General features: G+C 40.8%; 1 protein-coding gene and 2 non-coding genes across 8 annotated transcripts in view; all 3 read left to right on the forward strand.

Moving 5' to 3' along the window:
- CHD8 (chromodomain helicase DNA binding protein 8) overlaps positions 1 to 15,092 on the forward strand; it is a 64,986-nt gene that overhangs the window by 43,531 nt on the left and 6,363 nt on the right. For 5 of the 6 annotated variants that reach the window (XM_043983053.1, XM_043983050.1, XM_043983056.1 and 2 more), the window contains 16 exons: positions 9 to 205; positions 500 to 699; positions 816 to 972; positions 1,070 to 1,159; positions 1,446 to 1,549; positions 3,044 to 3,173; positions 5,858 to 5,933; positions 6,487 to 6,541; positions 6,743 to 6,950; positions 7,381 to 7,589; positions 7,680 to 8,399; positions 8,984 to 9,135; positions 9,459 to 9,761; positions 10,809 to 10,922; positions 11,112 to 11,291; positions 11,528 to 11,644. In XM_043983053.1, coding sequence (XP_043838988.1) covers positions 9 to 205; positions 500 to 699; positions 816 to 972; positions 1,070 to 1,159; positions 1,446 to 1,549; positions 3,044 to 3,173; positions 5,858 to 5,933; positions 6,487 to 6,541; positions 6,743 to 6,950; positions 7,381 to 7,589; positions 7,680 to 8,399; positions 8,984 to 9,135; positions 9,459 to 9,761; positions 10,809 to 10,922; positions 11,112 to 11,291; positions 11,528 to 11,644 — 3,012 coding nt within the window. The remainder of the gene's footprint in view (positions 1 to 8; positions 206 to 499; positions 700 to 815; positions 973 to 1,069; positions 1,160 to 1,445; positions 1,550 to 3,043; positions 3,174 to 5,857; positions 5,934 to 6,486; positions 6,542 to 6,742; positions 6,951 to 7,380; positions 7,590 to 7,679; positions 8,400 to 8,983; positions 9,136 to 9,458; positions 9,762 to 10,808; positions 10,923 to 11,111; positions 11,292 to 11,527; positions 11,645 to 15,092) is intronic. The other variant, XM_043983055.1, reaches the window with a different exon arrangement.
- LOC122745077 lies at positions 3,813 to 3,922 on the forward strand. Its single transcript, XR_006355368.1, has one exon. It is a non-coding gene; the product is annotated as a small nucleolar RNA U6-53/MBII-28 (small nucleolar RNA).
- LOC122745078 lies at positions 10,495 to 10,604 on the forward strand. The gene has a single exon (XR_006355369.1). It is a non-coding gene; the product is annotated as a small nucleolar RNA U6-53/MBII-28 (small nucleolar RNA).

The following is a 15,092-nucleotide window of genomic DNA, read 5'->3' on the forward strand; positions in this document are numbered from 1 at the left end:
TCGTACAGAATAACTTGGTGATTGATACACCCCGAGTGCGTAAGCAGACACGGCACTTTAGCACTCTGAAAGATGATGACCTGGTGGAATTCTCAGATTTGGAAAGTGAAGATGATGAGCGCCCTCGCTCCCGACGACATGACAGGCATCATGCCTATGGACGCACTGACTGCTTCCGGGTAGAAAAGCACCTCTTGGTGTACGGGTAAGAGCCCACTTTGCAGCTAAAGGTGGGATGGTACATCTCTCCCCTACTGGAGTAATCTTGTATGTCTAGTCTTATTCCTTACCAAGTGTAGGATGTGACTGTAAGAGTGGTATGGTTGAAAATATTCTTTGGCTTTCAGAAAAGATTTGTAGCTAGTCACAGTAAGAATGGATTCCTTAAAACCCTTCTTTTTTTTTTTTAATTTGGGGAAACGTATCTGCATTAGAACTAACACATCATTAAACAAGAGGTTCCATAAAGATGGTTGTGGTTCTCTCTCTGTCTTTGAAGATGGGGTCGCTGGAGAGATATTCTGTCCCATGGGCGGTTCAAAAGACGAATGACTGAACGGGATGTGGAGACAATCTGCCGTGCCATTCTTGTGTACTGTCTTCTGCACTACCGTGGGGATGAAAACATCAAAGGCTTCATTTGGGACCTGATCAGCCCTGCAGAGAATGGCAAAACAAAAGAACTTCAGAACCATTCAGGTAACCATCAACTTTCTTTTTCTCTCCCTTTTACCTCCCTCATGGGTGCCTGGTTTATTCCAAATCTAAGGGGTTTTCTTAGTCCAGGTCTTCCACTATCTGCCTATTCCTATCAGGTTTGTCTATCCCAGTGCCCCGGGGACGCAAAGGGAAGAAAGTGAAGTCCCAAAGTACCTTTGATATCCACAAAGCGGACTGGATCCGGAAATATAACCCCGATACCCTCTTCCAGGATGAAAGTTATAAGAAACACTTGAAACATCAATGTAACAAGTAAGCAGGGGGAGCTTGTCAGTAGAATCACGGAGTGGGAAAAATTGCTTTCTGTTTTACAACAGTGTTACTAAAGTTAATTATTCAACTTCTCTAGGGTGCTGTTGCGAGTACGCATGTTGTATTACCTGCGGCAAGAGGTGATCGGTGATCAGGCAGAGAAGGTGTTGGGAGGTGCCATTGCTAGGTAAAATTGTATTCTGTTTCCTGACTGTGAGTATTAGAAGAGTGTGTTCTACAATTCGCCACTAGAATTTGAGGATTAGAGGGTATGCTGGGGGAGAGGGGAAATCTAGTCTTGTTTATAATATTAGTACCTAAGAGGTAAAAGGATCAAGAGCATAGAGGCATCCCAATCTAAAAGAATCTTTAAAATAGCCATAATAACTTCTCATGGGACACTGTTTTTGTTAATTTTATGTGACATGGAGCACTGTTGTATTACTTAACTCTGTTCCTTTATGCCATTCTAGTGAGATTGATATATGGTTCCCAGTGGTGGATCAGTTGGAGGTCCCCACAACCTGGTGGGATAGTGAAGCTGACAAATCCTTGCTTATAGGAGTCTTCAAACATGGTATGTGCCTCCTCTGAAAAACAGGCCCTATCACCCTTCCCATTTTTCTATGCTCCCTGATCACATCTCTCTTGATGAAGGCCTGTGTCCAATAAGGGCATGAGAGAATGAATAAGACCCAGATTCATGGAGTTCTATAATCAGTCTTTAATAAGGGGGTTTGGAAAAACTGGCATGTTTGAGTGGAACTTTGAAAGTCATGTTAACTGTACAATGTACAGGGCTTATTAGCGATGTAATATATACATATTGTTGATGGATGAATCTTACCTTTAAAGAGGGGCCCAATATCATTAGAATAACTGGAAATGATTTTTAATCTTATTTCCACCAACCGTGGTCTGCATCAAAAAGTAGAATATTCACACTCTCATCATCATCAGTCAGCTCAATCTGTGTGGCCACACAGGCTTCCTGGAAGTTTCCGATGTGTCCTGAACAACTTGTTATAAATCTTGGAAACCTGGGGGGGGGGGGGGGGGGGGAGTGAAGCTTGAGGAATGTACAGAGGGAAAAGCTGCCCTTCACAACCTTGTTCATTGACAAATTCTAGACACTGAGATAGAGAATTGCCCTTCCAGTTTAATGGATGTAGTGAAGTGAGAATGAGGAGTCCTAAATTCAGTTTTTAATTCTACTACTCCTCTCTGGTATGACTAAAGCAACAAGCTATTTAGCCCCTCTGTGCAGCTGCATACAAGAGGTTGTATTACATCACAGGTGTATAATGAAATTTGCAATCTAGAAGACCTAGATTCAGATCCAATTTTTGCTACTACCTGTATGACTATTGGCAAGTCACCTAACCACTCCAGGCTTTAGGTAATCCCCTAAGTCTGTAAGTTATAGATAGGTTGCAGTCTTTCTTTGTGTGGAGGAGGTTCCCATACCAGTGAAATCATTGGTCCTTCCTGTATTGGCATACTTAGTTTTAAAAAAAGAAAAAGAAATAAAGAACAGGATATTGAGAAGTTGAATGAGATTTGAACCATTTTGAGTATGTGTAGATTGTATTTGTAAAGGTTTAAACCACCCAGTCTGAAAACTTGTTTATTTTCATTCCACAAAAATATATTGAATGCCTACTATGTGCAAAGCAAATAGCAGCTAGTTACAGAAGGTAGAGTTTTCTAAATCCCTAATTCTATGCCTTCTTTCTGACTGAGGACAAGTCACTCAGCTGCTTTCAGTTCTTCACCTTTAAAATAGGGACCATAATGGAATAATTAAAATCTGTCACCCATCACCATTTTATCTCTAAGTCTTTATTTCACTACCCACTGATTTGGAAACAAATGTAAAATGCAGTAGGAAAATTTAATAGAATCAAAAAAAGGTTATCTGACAGCTATGGCATTAACATTTTACACTGTGGTTTGTAAAGCATTTTAGATATTCTAATCATATATAATACAGGTTTTACCAGCTGAAGAAACCTCATCTAGACAAAGTGAAATCCATATTGTCTTTGATTTCTGGGCCTTTCCCATCTAGGCTACGAGAAATATAATACCATGAGAGCAGATCCAGCTCTATGCTTTCTGGAAAAGGCTGGCCGGCCAGATGACAAGGCCATTGCAGCAGAGCATCGAGTACTGGACAATTTTTCTGATATCGTAGAAGGGTGAGTAACTAAGCATCAAGTTATGGCTTTCTCTTAAATATCCCTTCCCTTGAAAAACTCAATTATAAGATCTAAGACACAGCACAACTATGTCTTCTTAGATGATCCCAGAGAGATCTTGGTGATCCCTATAGTTTCCCTATAGTGTTGTCTTGCCACAGGGTGGCAGTCACATCAAGAGTGTGGCTGCCTGAGCCTAATAACCATAAGATGACATCATGAGTGGAAAGTTGTAATGTTAAATTTCCCTTACTTTAAAAACATTTTTATATAGTCACAACAATTGAAAGGATAAGTGGCTATTCAAAAGATGATAGCTTACTGGAAAAATTTGGGCCAAGCTATCTAGAATTGTCCAGAAGTGAAATGGACTGCCAGGGGAAATTGCGAGTTCCTTTTTACTAGCTAGTCTTCAAGAGGATGGATGGATGGACCCCTTGGAGATGTTATAGAAGAAAATCCTGTTGAGGTACAGCTTGGACTAAAATATCTCTGAGGTTTTTTTCTAGCCCTGATTTCTGGTCTTATAGTTCATATGTTATATAGTCTCAGCCTAAGAATTTTCTGGTTTCTAGTCATATTTCTATTACTAGTGGTGCTCATCACATATAGGCTTTCATTCATTCACTGGACCATGGGCCCCCATGATGAATTGCCATGCTAATACTGAGTCACCAGGTAGGGCAGTATTGCTCTGAACTGGGTGCCAGTGAGTGTAACAACACTTCTCACATGGAGACCTGAGGGGCAATATGAAATAATCTTCTTTAGGTTTTAATAGCTATCCTCTTGTTCAAAAGTTTATGTGTTAGGGGCAGCTAGGTGGTACAGTGGATAGAGCACCAGCCCTGGAGTCAGGAGTACCTGAGTTCAAATCCAGCCTCAGACACTTAACACTTACTAGCTGTGTGACCCTGGGCAAGTCACTTAACCCAAATGCCTCACTAAAAAAAAAAAAGTTTATGTGTTTATTTTCAAAGTTACACAAGTTTGTAACTCAAATTCCTGATAGCTGGTTACTTTATAAAAGTAAAAAATAGGACTCATGACAAGGATCATGAGAGAAATGTCAAATTGAGAGTATATCAGTGTCATAAAATATATAATGGAAGTTTTCATTGAAAATATAATCATGCTACTCTCTTGGGTGATCATCAGCAGTCCTGTGTAATGTTCAAAATTCAAGTGACAACATAATTCTGTTTATGTTCCTCAAAAGAAATTGGGTCTTTTTGTTGTTGTTGTGTTTATCCATCCCCTTTCTTTCAAACAGTGTGATGTGCTAAACATGAAAAATAAGAAAATAAAATAATAAAATTGAAATAGTAGGGAAAGTTGGACAAAATGGTCATTGAGGTAACTTCTAGCTCTAAATCTATGATCCTTTGAAGTAATAGGAGTTAAATATTGAAGAGAATGATTAAAGGGGAAAAGTAGTTGGTGAGAATTAGTCATGGCAAATTTAAATGCTATTCTGTTTTGGAGGCACAGGGGAGGGGGGTGGGAGGGGGAGGCTGTTGTACATTAAATAGATTATAGACATGCTTAGTTTAGCCTTCTATGCAGTGGTATTGATTTTTCAGAAAGGGACAGGGCAGGAATGGCCAGTTGTCCAGAGTCTTCCTCTCCTCTGGATTGATCTTGTATCCTTTAGTTTCAGGTTATATTATTTTCCCTTTTTCCTTGGTAAGTTAACAAAGAGTTGGCCTTTCTTCTGTATCAGCATCAAATAAAGACCATGGTCTCTCATTTAGTACCAAGTATTTCTTGTTCAGTACTCAGTAAATTAATTAATCCCCTAGTTCTAGTTCTTTAGGATCTTTGTTCCATTTCAGAAGCAATGAAAACCAAATGCTATAAATGGTAGTGTCATTTGACTGTCTTTGTTCTTCTCAGACAATCTCATCTCTGAGGTGGCTCAGATTGATGTCTTGAACAAAGACCTGGGTATCTGAATTTATATTGCGTTCATCACATTGTGGGATGGGTTAACATTTAAGACAATGAGTGAAGGAAGTAGAGAACAGAAATAAAGAGTTTTCCACAAATGATGGATCAAGGGAAAAGAGGATCTTGTAGGCTTTCTGAAACCTCTCTAGAGTGATGTAGAACTAAACTTATTTTTTGTTAGTGATTTTCACTGATTTCCTTCCCTCTCCCAAATGTAACCTAGCATTACCTTCATTATCAAAAAAAGTAGATATGGGGTGGCTAGGTGGCGCAGTGGATAAAGCACCGGCCCTGGATTCAGGAGTACCTGAGTTCAAATCTGGCCTCAGACACTTGACACTTCCTAGCTGTGTGACCCTGGGCAAGTCACTTAACCCCCATTGCCCCACAAAAAAAAACAAAAAAAAGGTAGATGCAAGATTGAAGACAGGTCTTGAAAATTAGTTGCTAGACCAGAGAGAACTAACAGCCTTTATGAAGCAAAATGGTGGCTGGTACTTCTTTATTATAGCCAGGGTCCCTTATTACTTCTCTGACTTACTTACTTTGCTGAAATAGGACTTCTTCCCCTTCTCTCTGGATATTTCAAGGCCAGAGCTAGCACCCAAGTGAGGCTCTGGAATGGAGTTGATTTACTCTGTTGCATTTGTGTTTTGATAGGCCTTCATCCCAACTTCTTACCAATAAAACAAGATAAGTCATTAATTCTTCTTGGTTTCTCTATATGGTTTTAGGGTTGACTTTGATAAGGACTGTGAAGATCCTGAATATAAGCCACTTCAAGGCCCCCCAAAGGACCAAGAGGATGAGGTGAGAATGAAATCTTTTCCCATCCTTAGCTCCTGTGTGATAGGGCTCCTCCTCAAAATTTAAATATTTGATTGATGGGGCAGCTAGATGGCGCAGTGGATAGAGCACCAGCCCTGGAGTCAGGAGTACCTGAGTTCAAATCCAGCCTCAGACACTTAACACTTACTAGCTGTGTGACCCTGGGCAAGTCACTTAACCCCAATTGCCTCACTAAAAAAAAAAAAAAACAAATATTTGATTGATTTCTTAGATTGCCTTACTAAACCTCTATGAACTGCATTCCATACATTCTCTCTCCCCCCCCAGCAGTAGACAGACATACACACACACACACACACACACACACACACACACACACACACACACACACACATGCACGGGGCCGTGAGATTTACAATGTTTGCATCTTTCAGTGGATCGTAATTTCATTGACAATCATTCTTGCTCCACTTGATGCCCAGGAGGAAGGAGCAAAAGGAGCACAGGGGAATTTCAGCATTTCAACATCTTCCTTTTTCCCCATTCTCTTGGTGGGATGGGTCTCTTTCTCTAGGGTGACCCTTTGATGATGATGGATGAGGAGATTTCTGTGATTGACAGTGATGAAGGTAACCTGGGTTTCAAAAGTTCAGTTTTTCATGGGGGAGGCTGGGCTAAGAGAGAACAAATTGTAAGGAGTACTATCTTAATTTTCTCCTAATTGGCTGGGATAGTCTTGGTGTTTGGACTTTGGGTGGGTTGAAATCTTAGTCTGTCTCCTTCACCAGCCCTTTCTCCATTCCTTACTTACTCTACTTTACTTCCCACAGTCCAGGTGACCCAGCAGCCAGGTCATCTCTTTTGGCCTCCAGGCTCAGCCCTGACAGCCAGACTTCGACGTCTGGTTACTGCTTATCAACGTAGCTACAAGCGAGAACAGATGAAGATAGAAGCAGCAGAGCGTGGGGACCGGCGGCGGCGACGTTGCGAGGCAGCCTTCAAACTGAAAGAAATTGCACGGCGAGAGAAGCAGCAGCGGTAAATCAGTTGAAGGGGGATAAATAAATAAATTTGGCTTATTTCTAATTGTGTTATCTTTCTCCTGCTAGTCATTTCTCAATTAAGTTTCTAAAGGGAGGAAATCTTAAGAGCCTCTTAGAGAGAGACAGTCTCTTACTTGATAAAGTTATAAAGCCTTTGGGATTAAGAAATCCACTTTTGAGCACAGTATCCCAGGAATGTCACCTGTAATAAGGAAAACCATTGATATACTATGTTCATTAATAGCTAGTTTGTTAATTCTGTTTTTCAGCTACCATTAACCACCTTTTCTGCCGCCTCCTTGAGCATGTTTATTTCTTCTCCTTTTAAATTTTGTTGTCACTGGTGTATTTAAGTTGGCAAACTGTAACAAGCCTCCTATGCTCACCTGTTAATTCATCCTGTATTTTTTTCTTCCAATTTATAGATGGACGAGGCGTGAGGAATCAGATTTCTATCGAGTGGTGTCAACCTTTGGAGTGGAGTTTGATCCTGACACCCTACACTTCCACTGGGATCGATTCCGAACATTTGCTCGCCTGGACAAAAAAACAGATGAAAGCCTTACCAAGTACTTCCATGGTTTTGTGGCCATGTGCCGACAGGTGTGTCGTCTGCCCCCTGCTGCTGGAGATGGTAAGTGGCTCTAAGGCAAATCCAAGATGACTGGGAAGAAATGATAAAACAACTATCAATTAACTCTTCTTCACTTGTGTCTCCCTGCAGAATCCCCAGACCCCACTCTATTCATTGAACCCATCACAGAGGAGAGGGCCTCACGTACTCTTTTCCGAATTGAGTTGCTTCGGCGATTACGGGAACAAGTACTTTGTCATCCGTTATTAGAAGACCGATTGGCTTTGTGCCAACCCCCAGGCCCTGAACTGCCCAAGTGGTGGGAACCAGTTCGACATGATGGGGAACTTCTCCGAGGGGCAGCCCGCCATGGGGTGAGCCAAACAGACTGCAATATTATGCAGGACCCAGACTTCTCTTTCCTGGCTGCCCGTATGAATTACATGCAGAGCCAACAGGCAGGGGCACCAGCTCCATCCCTGTCACGTTGTTCTACCCCACTGCTACACCAACAGTATGCCTCAAGCACTGCCTCACCACTGCCCCTTCGTCCAGATGCTCCTACTGAAAAGCTACCAGAGGAGGCAGCAACCCGTATCCCCAGCCTGGAGAGTCTGGCCTTAAAACTAGAGCATGAGGCAGTGGCCAAAAACAGGCCAGCCCCACAAGACTATGAGCTACGGGTGGCCCCCTCTGATCCTACCCCCATGGCTTCCCAAAGTGTTCCACCAGTCAAACTGGAGGAAGAAGATGATTCGGACTCTGAGCTGGACTTAAGCAAACTGTCACCATCCTCCTCCTCTTCTTCCTCCTCATCCAGCTCCAGCTCTAGCACTGAAGATAGTGAAGATGAAAAGGAAGAGAAGCTGAGTAAGTGCATGTTATATAGATTGTTGATCCTTTTGTTTTTCCTCTTATTCTTCCCTTTCTTTTATCATCTTGTTTTTATCTATCGTGTGATTTTATATCACTTTTATTTCTGAATATATCCTCCTCCCTCTCCTACTAATCATGCCATCATTTGTGACAAAGAATTTTTTAAAGGAAAACAGGGCAGTTCAGCAAAATCAGCCAACACACTTTAGTCAAATCTGATAATATACAATAGTCCATATCCATAGTTCCCCACCTCTACAAATAATTTCCCCTTGTTTTCTTTTCTTTCTTTTTTTTTTTTTTTGGTGAGGCAATTGGGGTTAAGTGACTTGCCTAGGGTCACACAGCTAGTAAGTGTGTAAAGTGTCTGAGACCAGATTTGAACTCAGGTCTTCCTGAATCCAGGGCCGGTGCTCTATCCACTGCACCACCTAGCTGCCCCTCCCCTTGTTTTCTAAATGAATTATTCTTCATGAGATTCTCAGGATTTGATTTCATAGCCCAAATGAAATTTATCCTTTCAGTCATAATGTAATTTCTCTTCTGCTCATTTGAGTATTTCTGTGTGTCATCTCCAGGTGCTGACCAGTCCTGCTCCAAGCTCTACGATGAAGAGAGTCTCATGTCCCTCACTATGTCCCAAGATGGATTCCCTAATGAAGATGGCGAGCAAATGACTCCTGAACTGTTGCTGCTTCAGGAGAGGCAGAGAGCTTCTGAATGGCCCAAGGTAACAATGTATTTCAAGACCCAAAATGAAGGGGAAACTATTATTGGAGGTTAGAGGGAGAGGTTGGACTGGAAGTTTTTGTTTTGTTTTGTTTTTTCATTGTGGGGAATCAGTCCTGCTAGTTCTTTGGTGTCTGTAGTGTAGTTTGACTGGGTTTAGGAGGTTTGGAATCTGGGGACTAGCCTCTGTTCCATAAAGGCTTTGCCTCACAAAGCATCTTAGCCACTACAGAAGATTTGGCAGCACTCTTTGGGATTACTAAATACATTTTGTAGTCAACATCTGGACTAAAACTAATATTGGTTCTGTTTCTTCCTGATAAGGATCGTGTCCTGATAAACCGCATTGACCTCGTCTGCCAGGCTGTCCTTTCAGGGAAATGGCCCTCCAGCCGCCGGAACCAAGAAATGGTAACGGGAGGGTCACTGGGACAAGGCAATCATCTGCTGGATAGTCCTCTGCTGGCTCCAGGCGAATATGGTGACTCACCTGTGCCCACACCTCGAAGTAGTAGTGCAGCTTCCATGGCAGAAGAGGAGGTGGCTGCTGTCAGTACTGCTGCAGCCCAGTTCACCAAACTTCGACGGGGCATGGATGAGAAGGAATTCACAGTCCAGATCAAAGATGTGAGCTGAACACCTTTGGTAAAGGGGAGTAGGGGAATTGATTCTTTGCTTTAACTACTCTCACTAGCTCAGCTAAGAGGTTGAGCTGATTTGACTAAAAGACTTCAAAATGGAAAAGAAATTAGAGTTCAGATCATTAATTCTCTTCCATAAGAAGCAGGTAGAGGGGCAGCTAGATGGCGCAGTGGATAAAGCACCGGCCCTGGATTCAGGAGGACCTGAGTTCAAATCTGGCCTCAGACACTTGACACTTCCTAGCTGGGTGACCCTGGGCAAGTCACTTAACCCCAATTGCCCAGCAAAAAAAAAGAAGCAGCAGCAGCAGGTAGAAACAATATTACTTAAGAAAATTTTGATAACAATTGGATCCACTAAATCAGTTATTAGAAAGCTTGTAGTTACTTTTAAAATCATTTAGCATTTCATGTTTGCACAAGTACATATTTTTTTCTTCTTTTCAGTTAAAACAATCATCTGAAGTAGGATGGCATTTTTATATAATACATAGAGAAATTGAAATAATACTACTGAATGAAGTTAAAAATCAAATTAGTGTTAAAATCAAATCTTTAGTTCACTTTTCAGTCCTTTGAACATGTTGCTCATCTGTACCTTATCTAAGACTCTGAGTCAGTGTATACTGAAATTTAATTGCCAACCCCTCAATGATAAACACAGCTTGTCAGTCATCATAGAGTAGGGAGAAGTACCCAAATCTCTTTCCAGATATGTGCCTCTGTGATGAGTCGCCATGCTAATACTGAAGCACTAGGTAGGGCAGTGATGCTCTGCACTGAGTGTTACTGAGTTAAACTTCACTTCTCTTGTAGACATCTGAGGGGCACAGGGCCAGGAGATGGAGATATTTCTGAGAAAAAAAGGGTGTGAAAGTTTTGTTAGCCCCAACTTCTGATAGCCAATCAGGTGGCCTCCCTTTTCTTAGTTTTGGAAACATACAGTGATACAGAGTTCAGGTTCACTAGGGCTTAGTTTTTAGTTTGAGAACATGTGCTATATTATGTCATGCGTGCTTGATGTGTCTCCTAGGAAGAAGGATTGAAATTGACGTTCCAGAAGCACAAGTTGATGGCCAATGGAGTGCTAGGAGATGGACATCCACTATTCCATAAGAAGAAGGGGAGCCGAAAGAAGCTAGTGGAGGTGAGTGTACCTGGACCTCTAATAGGATAATATGATGAGGTCTTACAGGCCTTTCTTCCTAATTAAAAAAGTGAGCATTAAATGGAGTATGGTTTGGGAACATATAAGTTCTTCAATTCATTTTATGGATATGACTGTCTTTCCTCCAAATAAGAGAATGTACTGATAAGTTGGGTTCTGAGTTTACAGCTGGAGGTAGAGTGTATGGAGGAACCTCATCACCTTGATGTAGACTTGGAAGCCCGGATTCCTGTCATTAATAAGGTCGATGGCACTTTGCTGGTGGGTGAGGATGCCCCTCGTCGGGCTGAGCTGGAGATGTGGTTACAGGGTCATCCAGAATTTGCTGTTGATCCTCGATTCCTAGCTGTAAGTGACCATTTAAATTCATTCCCATAGTGTTTGAATCTGTATGAGAAAGATCAAGCATGTCAGAAACAAATTTGTGTTGTCTCTAGTTTATATTCCCTCATCCCTTTCTGAGGAAGACACTTAGTGGCACTATTCTACTTAGTCCTTTCTAGTTATAATATAAGCCACCCTACCTACTACTGTAGAGAAATCTTTGATCCTCTAAGATAATTGACTTTATGTTCTTGCTTCAGTATATGGAAGACCACCGAAAACAGAAATGGCTCAGATGTAAAAAACCCAGTAAGGCGGAGATGGGTTGTTTGGGAATGGAACAAGTGCAAACCATCAATTCCCGGAATGGAAAGAAGGTGAGACCTATTTAGTAATAGTCTGTTTTTCCACTGGACTCTTTTTAGGCCTAGTTTCCAAGTTTCTTTATTAACGTAGTTCCTATTTTATTTAATAATCTGTTCCTCAACGCAAATATTTCTAAGGATAATTATCTCCCTTCTTTCCTCCCTTTTTTTTGGTCCAGACCTATGACTTCATTATTCTAAGGATCCTGGTTAGGAAAGTCTCAATACTAAGGCAAATCTGCAACTGTTCAATCAAACATCTACCATGTGCCAAGCCCTGGGAATAAAAATAATAATGAAACAGTTTCAGCCTTCAAAAAACTTATAATGTATCAAGGGAAACATAATGTATCCATATAAGTACATACAAAGTAATTTGGGGGAGAGAAACACTAGCAACTGAGTTATCAAGAAAGGCCTCATGTAGGATGTGGCATTCGAGTTGAGCTTTGAAGGGAATGAGGTATTCAGAGGACCATTTTAGAAGGAAATGCATTCCAGACAAAGGAAACAGCCTATGCAAAAGCATGGAGATGAGAGGTGAAATGTTGTGTCTGAGAGACTATAAGAAGACCAGTTTGGCTGGACCAAAAAAAGTGACCATAATGTGGGAAATGACTGAAAAAAAAAGGGTGGGCAGGATGGGGTGGGGAGGAGAAAATGACTGGATCCAGTTTGTGAAAGACTTCAAATGCTAAACAGAGGAGTTTTATTTCATCCTAGATATAAGGGAGAGCCATTAGAGCTTCATGAATAGTGTAATGATATGGTTAGACTTCTGTTTTAGCAGCATTATTTAGCATTAGCAAATCTTAGAGGATGGATTGAAAAGGGGAAAGACTTAAGAAAGGAAACTAATCAGGAGGCTTTTGTACTCTAGACAAAGTAATAAGGCCTTAACTAAGGTAGTGGCTCTGTAAGTGGAGAAAAGGGGACAGATTTGAGAAATATTGTGGAAGTAACCAACACTTATAACCAAATGGATACATGGGACAAGGGAGAGTGAAGAGTCATGGTCGTGTATTTGAATCATTAGAAAGAATGATGCCCCCCCCCCCAAAAAAAAAAAGGAAAAGAAAGACTGGTGGTACCCAAAACAACTACGAAAGTTAGAAAAAGAGTTGGGCCTTGAGTGAAAATAATGAGTTCTAGGGGCAGCTAGGTGGCTCAGTAGATAGAGAACCAGCCCTGGAGTCAGGAGGACCTGAGTTCAAACCCAGCCTCAGACAGTTAACACTTACTAGCTGTGTGACCCTAGGCAAGTCACTTAACCCCAATTGCCTCACCAATATATATATATATATATATATATAATGAGTTCTATTCTGAGTATATGTTGAGTTTGAAATGTCTATAAAACATCCACTTTAAAATGTCCATGGACAGTTGGTAGGGTGGATAAGACTGATGCTCAGGACAGAAATCACAGCTGGATAAATAAATTTGGTATAAATTTGGATAAATAAATCTGCATAGAAATGATCATTGAATCAATAGGTATTGTGTAAGGGCACCAAGAGAATAGAAAAAACAGCCCTGGATAGAGGCTTGGGGTTCACCTATGGTTAGAAGGTAAGATATGGATAATGATCCAGCAAAGGAAACTGAAGGGAGGTCAGACTGGTAAGGGAAACAGAATAGCGAAGTATCAAAAGAAAACCTAGAAAGGACAGTCAGCAATCAATAAGCGCTTATTAAGCACATATTGTATTCCAGATGAGCATTGAGGAAAGGCCACAATTAGGTAATTGGTAACTTTGGAGAAAAGAGTTTCAGTTAAATAATCAGGTTGAAATAAGAGGCTTAAGAAATGAATGATTTACCCAAGGTAACCCAACCAGTAAAAGTCAGAGGTGGGACTTGAGCCCAGAAACTTTCTGTCCACTACGAGCCTTTCATCTCCATTTTATATATGAGTGAAAAAAGCATGACTAGCACTTCCCAATAGGGGTTTTTGTTTGTTTTCGGGGCAATGAGGGTTAAGTGACTTGCCCAGGGTCACACAGCTACTAAGTGTCAAGTGTTTGAAGCCTGATTTGAACTCAGGTCCTCCTGAATCCAGGGCCAGTGCTTTATCTACTGCACTACCTAGCTGCCCCCCAATAGTGTTTTTATGATACTATCTTAAAACTAATCCCAGAAATCTCAAAATAAAGTTAATTTTAATTTATCTTGACAAAGAAAATGAAAATATACTAGACATTTTAGAAGTTTATGGTTTAACCCTCATTGCCCCACAAAAAAAAAAAAAAGAAGTTTATGGTAATGGTTAATTCCCTTTTTTTCTTTTAATTTGCATTTATTTTATTTTCCATTTACATGTAAGGGTAGTTTTCAACATTCATTTTCATAGGATTTAGAGTTCCAAATTTTTCTCCCCCCCTCCACAAGATCACAATCAGGTTATATATGTACAATCCACAAGTGTTCTTTTTATCAGTTCTTTCTATAGGAGTGCATAGTAAGTTTCCTCATTAGTTCCTTGGGATTGTCTTGGATCATTGCACTGCTGAGAGAAGTTGTCATTCACAATTACTCATTGAACAATACTGCTGTCACTAAGCAGCTCTGCTCACATCACTATACACTGATGTTCATTAGTTTTTCAAGGTTTTTCGGGGATCATCCTGTTTGTCATTTCCTGTAGCACAAGTCCATTCCACTACAATCATATAACACAGCTTTTTCCATCATTCCTCAATTGATGGACATTCCCTTGATTCTCAATTCTTAGCCTCCACCAAGAGTTGCTCTAAATATTTTTTGTACAATTTTCCCCCTTTTCTCTTTTTCATGATTACTATTTTTAACTGTTTCCCTTCCATCCTATTCCCTTCCCCATGATATTTATTCTATTATCCATCTTCTTTCATCCTATCATTCTTCAAAAGGGATTTGCTTCTGTCTGTCCCCTCCCCCACTCTGCCCTTCCTTCTTTTGCCCCTCTCTCTTTATCCCTTTCCCCTCCTATTTTCCTGCAGGGTTATAGAGATTACTCTACCCAATTGAGTGTGTACATTATTCCTTCCTTGAGCCAATTCTAATGAGACTGAGGTCTTTGAGCCAATTTTGATGAGTGTTAAGGCTCATTTACTGCCCAGATTAAATAGATTACTCCACCCAGTTGGGTGTCTATTAGTCTCTCCTTGAGGCAGCTCTGATGAGTTTAAGATCTTTGAGCCTTTTCTGATGAACGTAAAATTCATTTACTGCCCTGCTCCTGTTAAGGGCTAAAATTCTAGCTAGTCTGTCTAAAATATCTAATGAGTGGTCACCAATAAATTATAAGCTTTAGACTTTTAAGCATTTATTAAGGAGAATAAGAATTTGATAAAGAGAGAGAGAAAGGCCTGGATTCCTATCTATTAAAGGGAGAGCGCATTTCTAGCTCCCTTCTCTGCTAGAGTCCTCAGGAAAGAGATCGAGACCGAGCACCAGTCTCTTCCTTCTTCCTCCCACT

Source organism: Dromiciops gliroides, chromosome 2, assembly GCF_019393635.1.
Source record: "Dromiciops gliroides isolate mDroGli1 chromosome 2, mDroGli1.pri, whole genome shotgun sequence".
Lineage (NCBI taxonomy): Eukaryota > Metazoa > Chordata > Mammalia > Microbiotheria > Microbiotheriidae > Dromiciops > Dromiciops gliroides.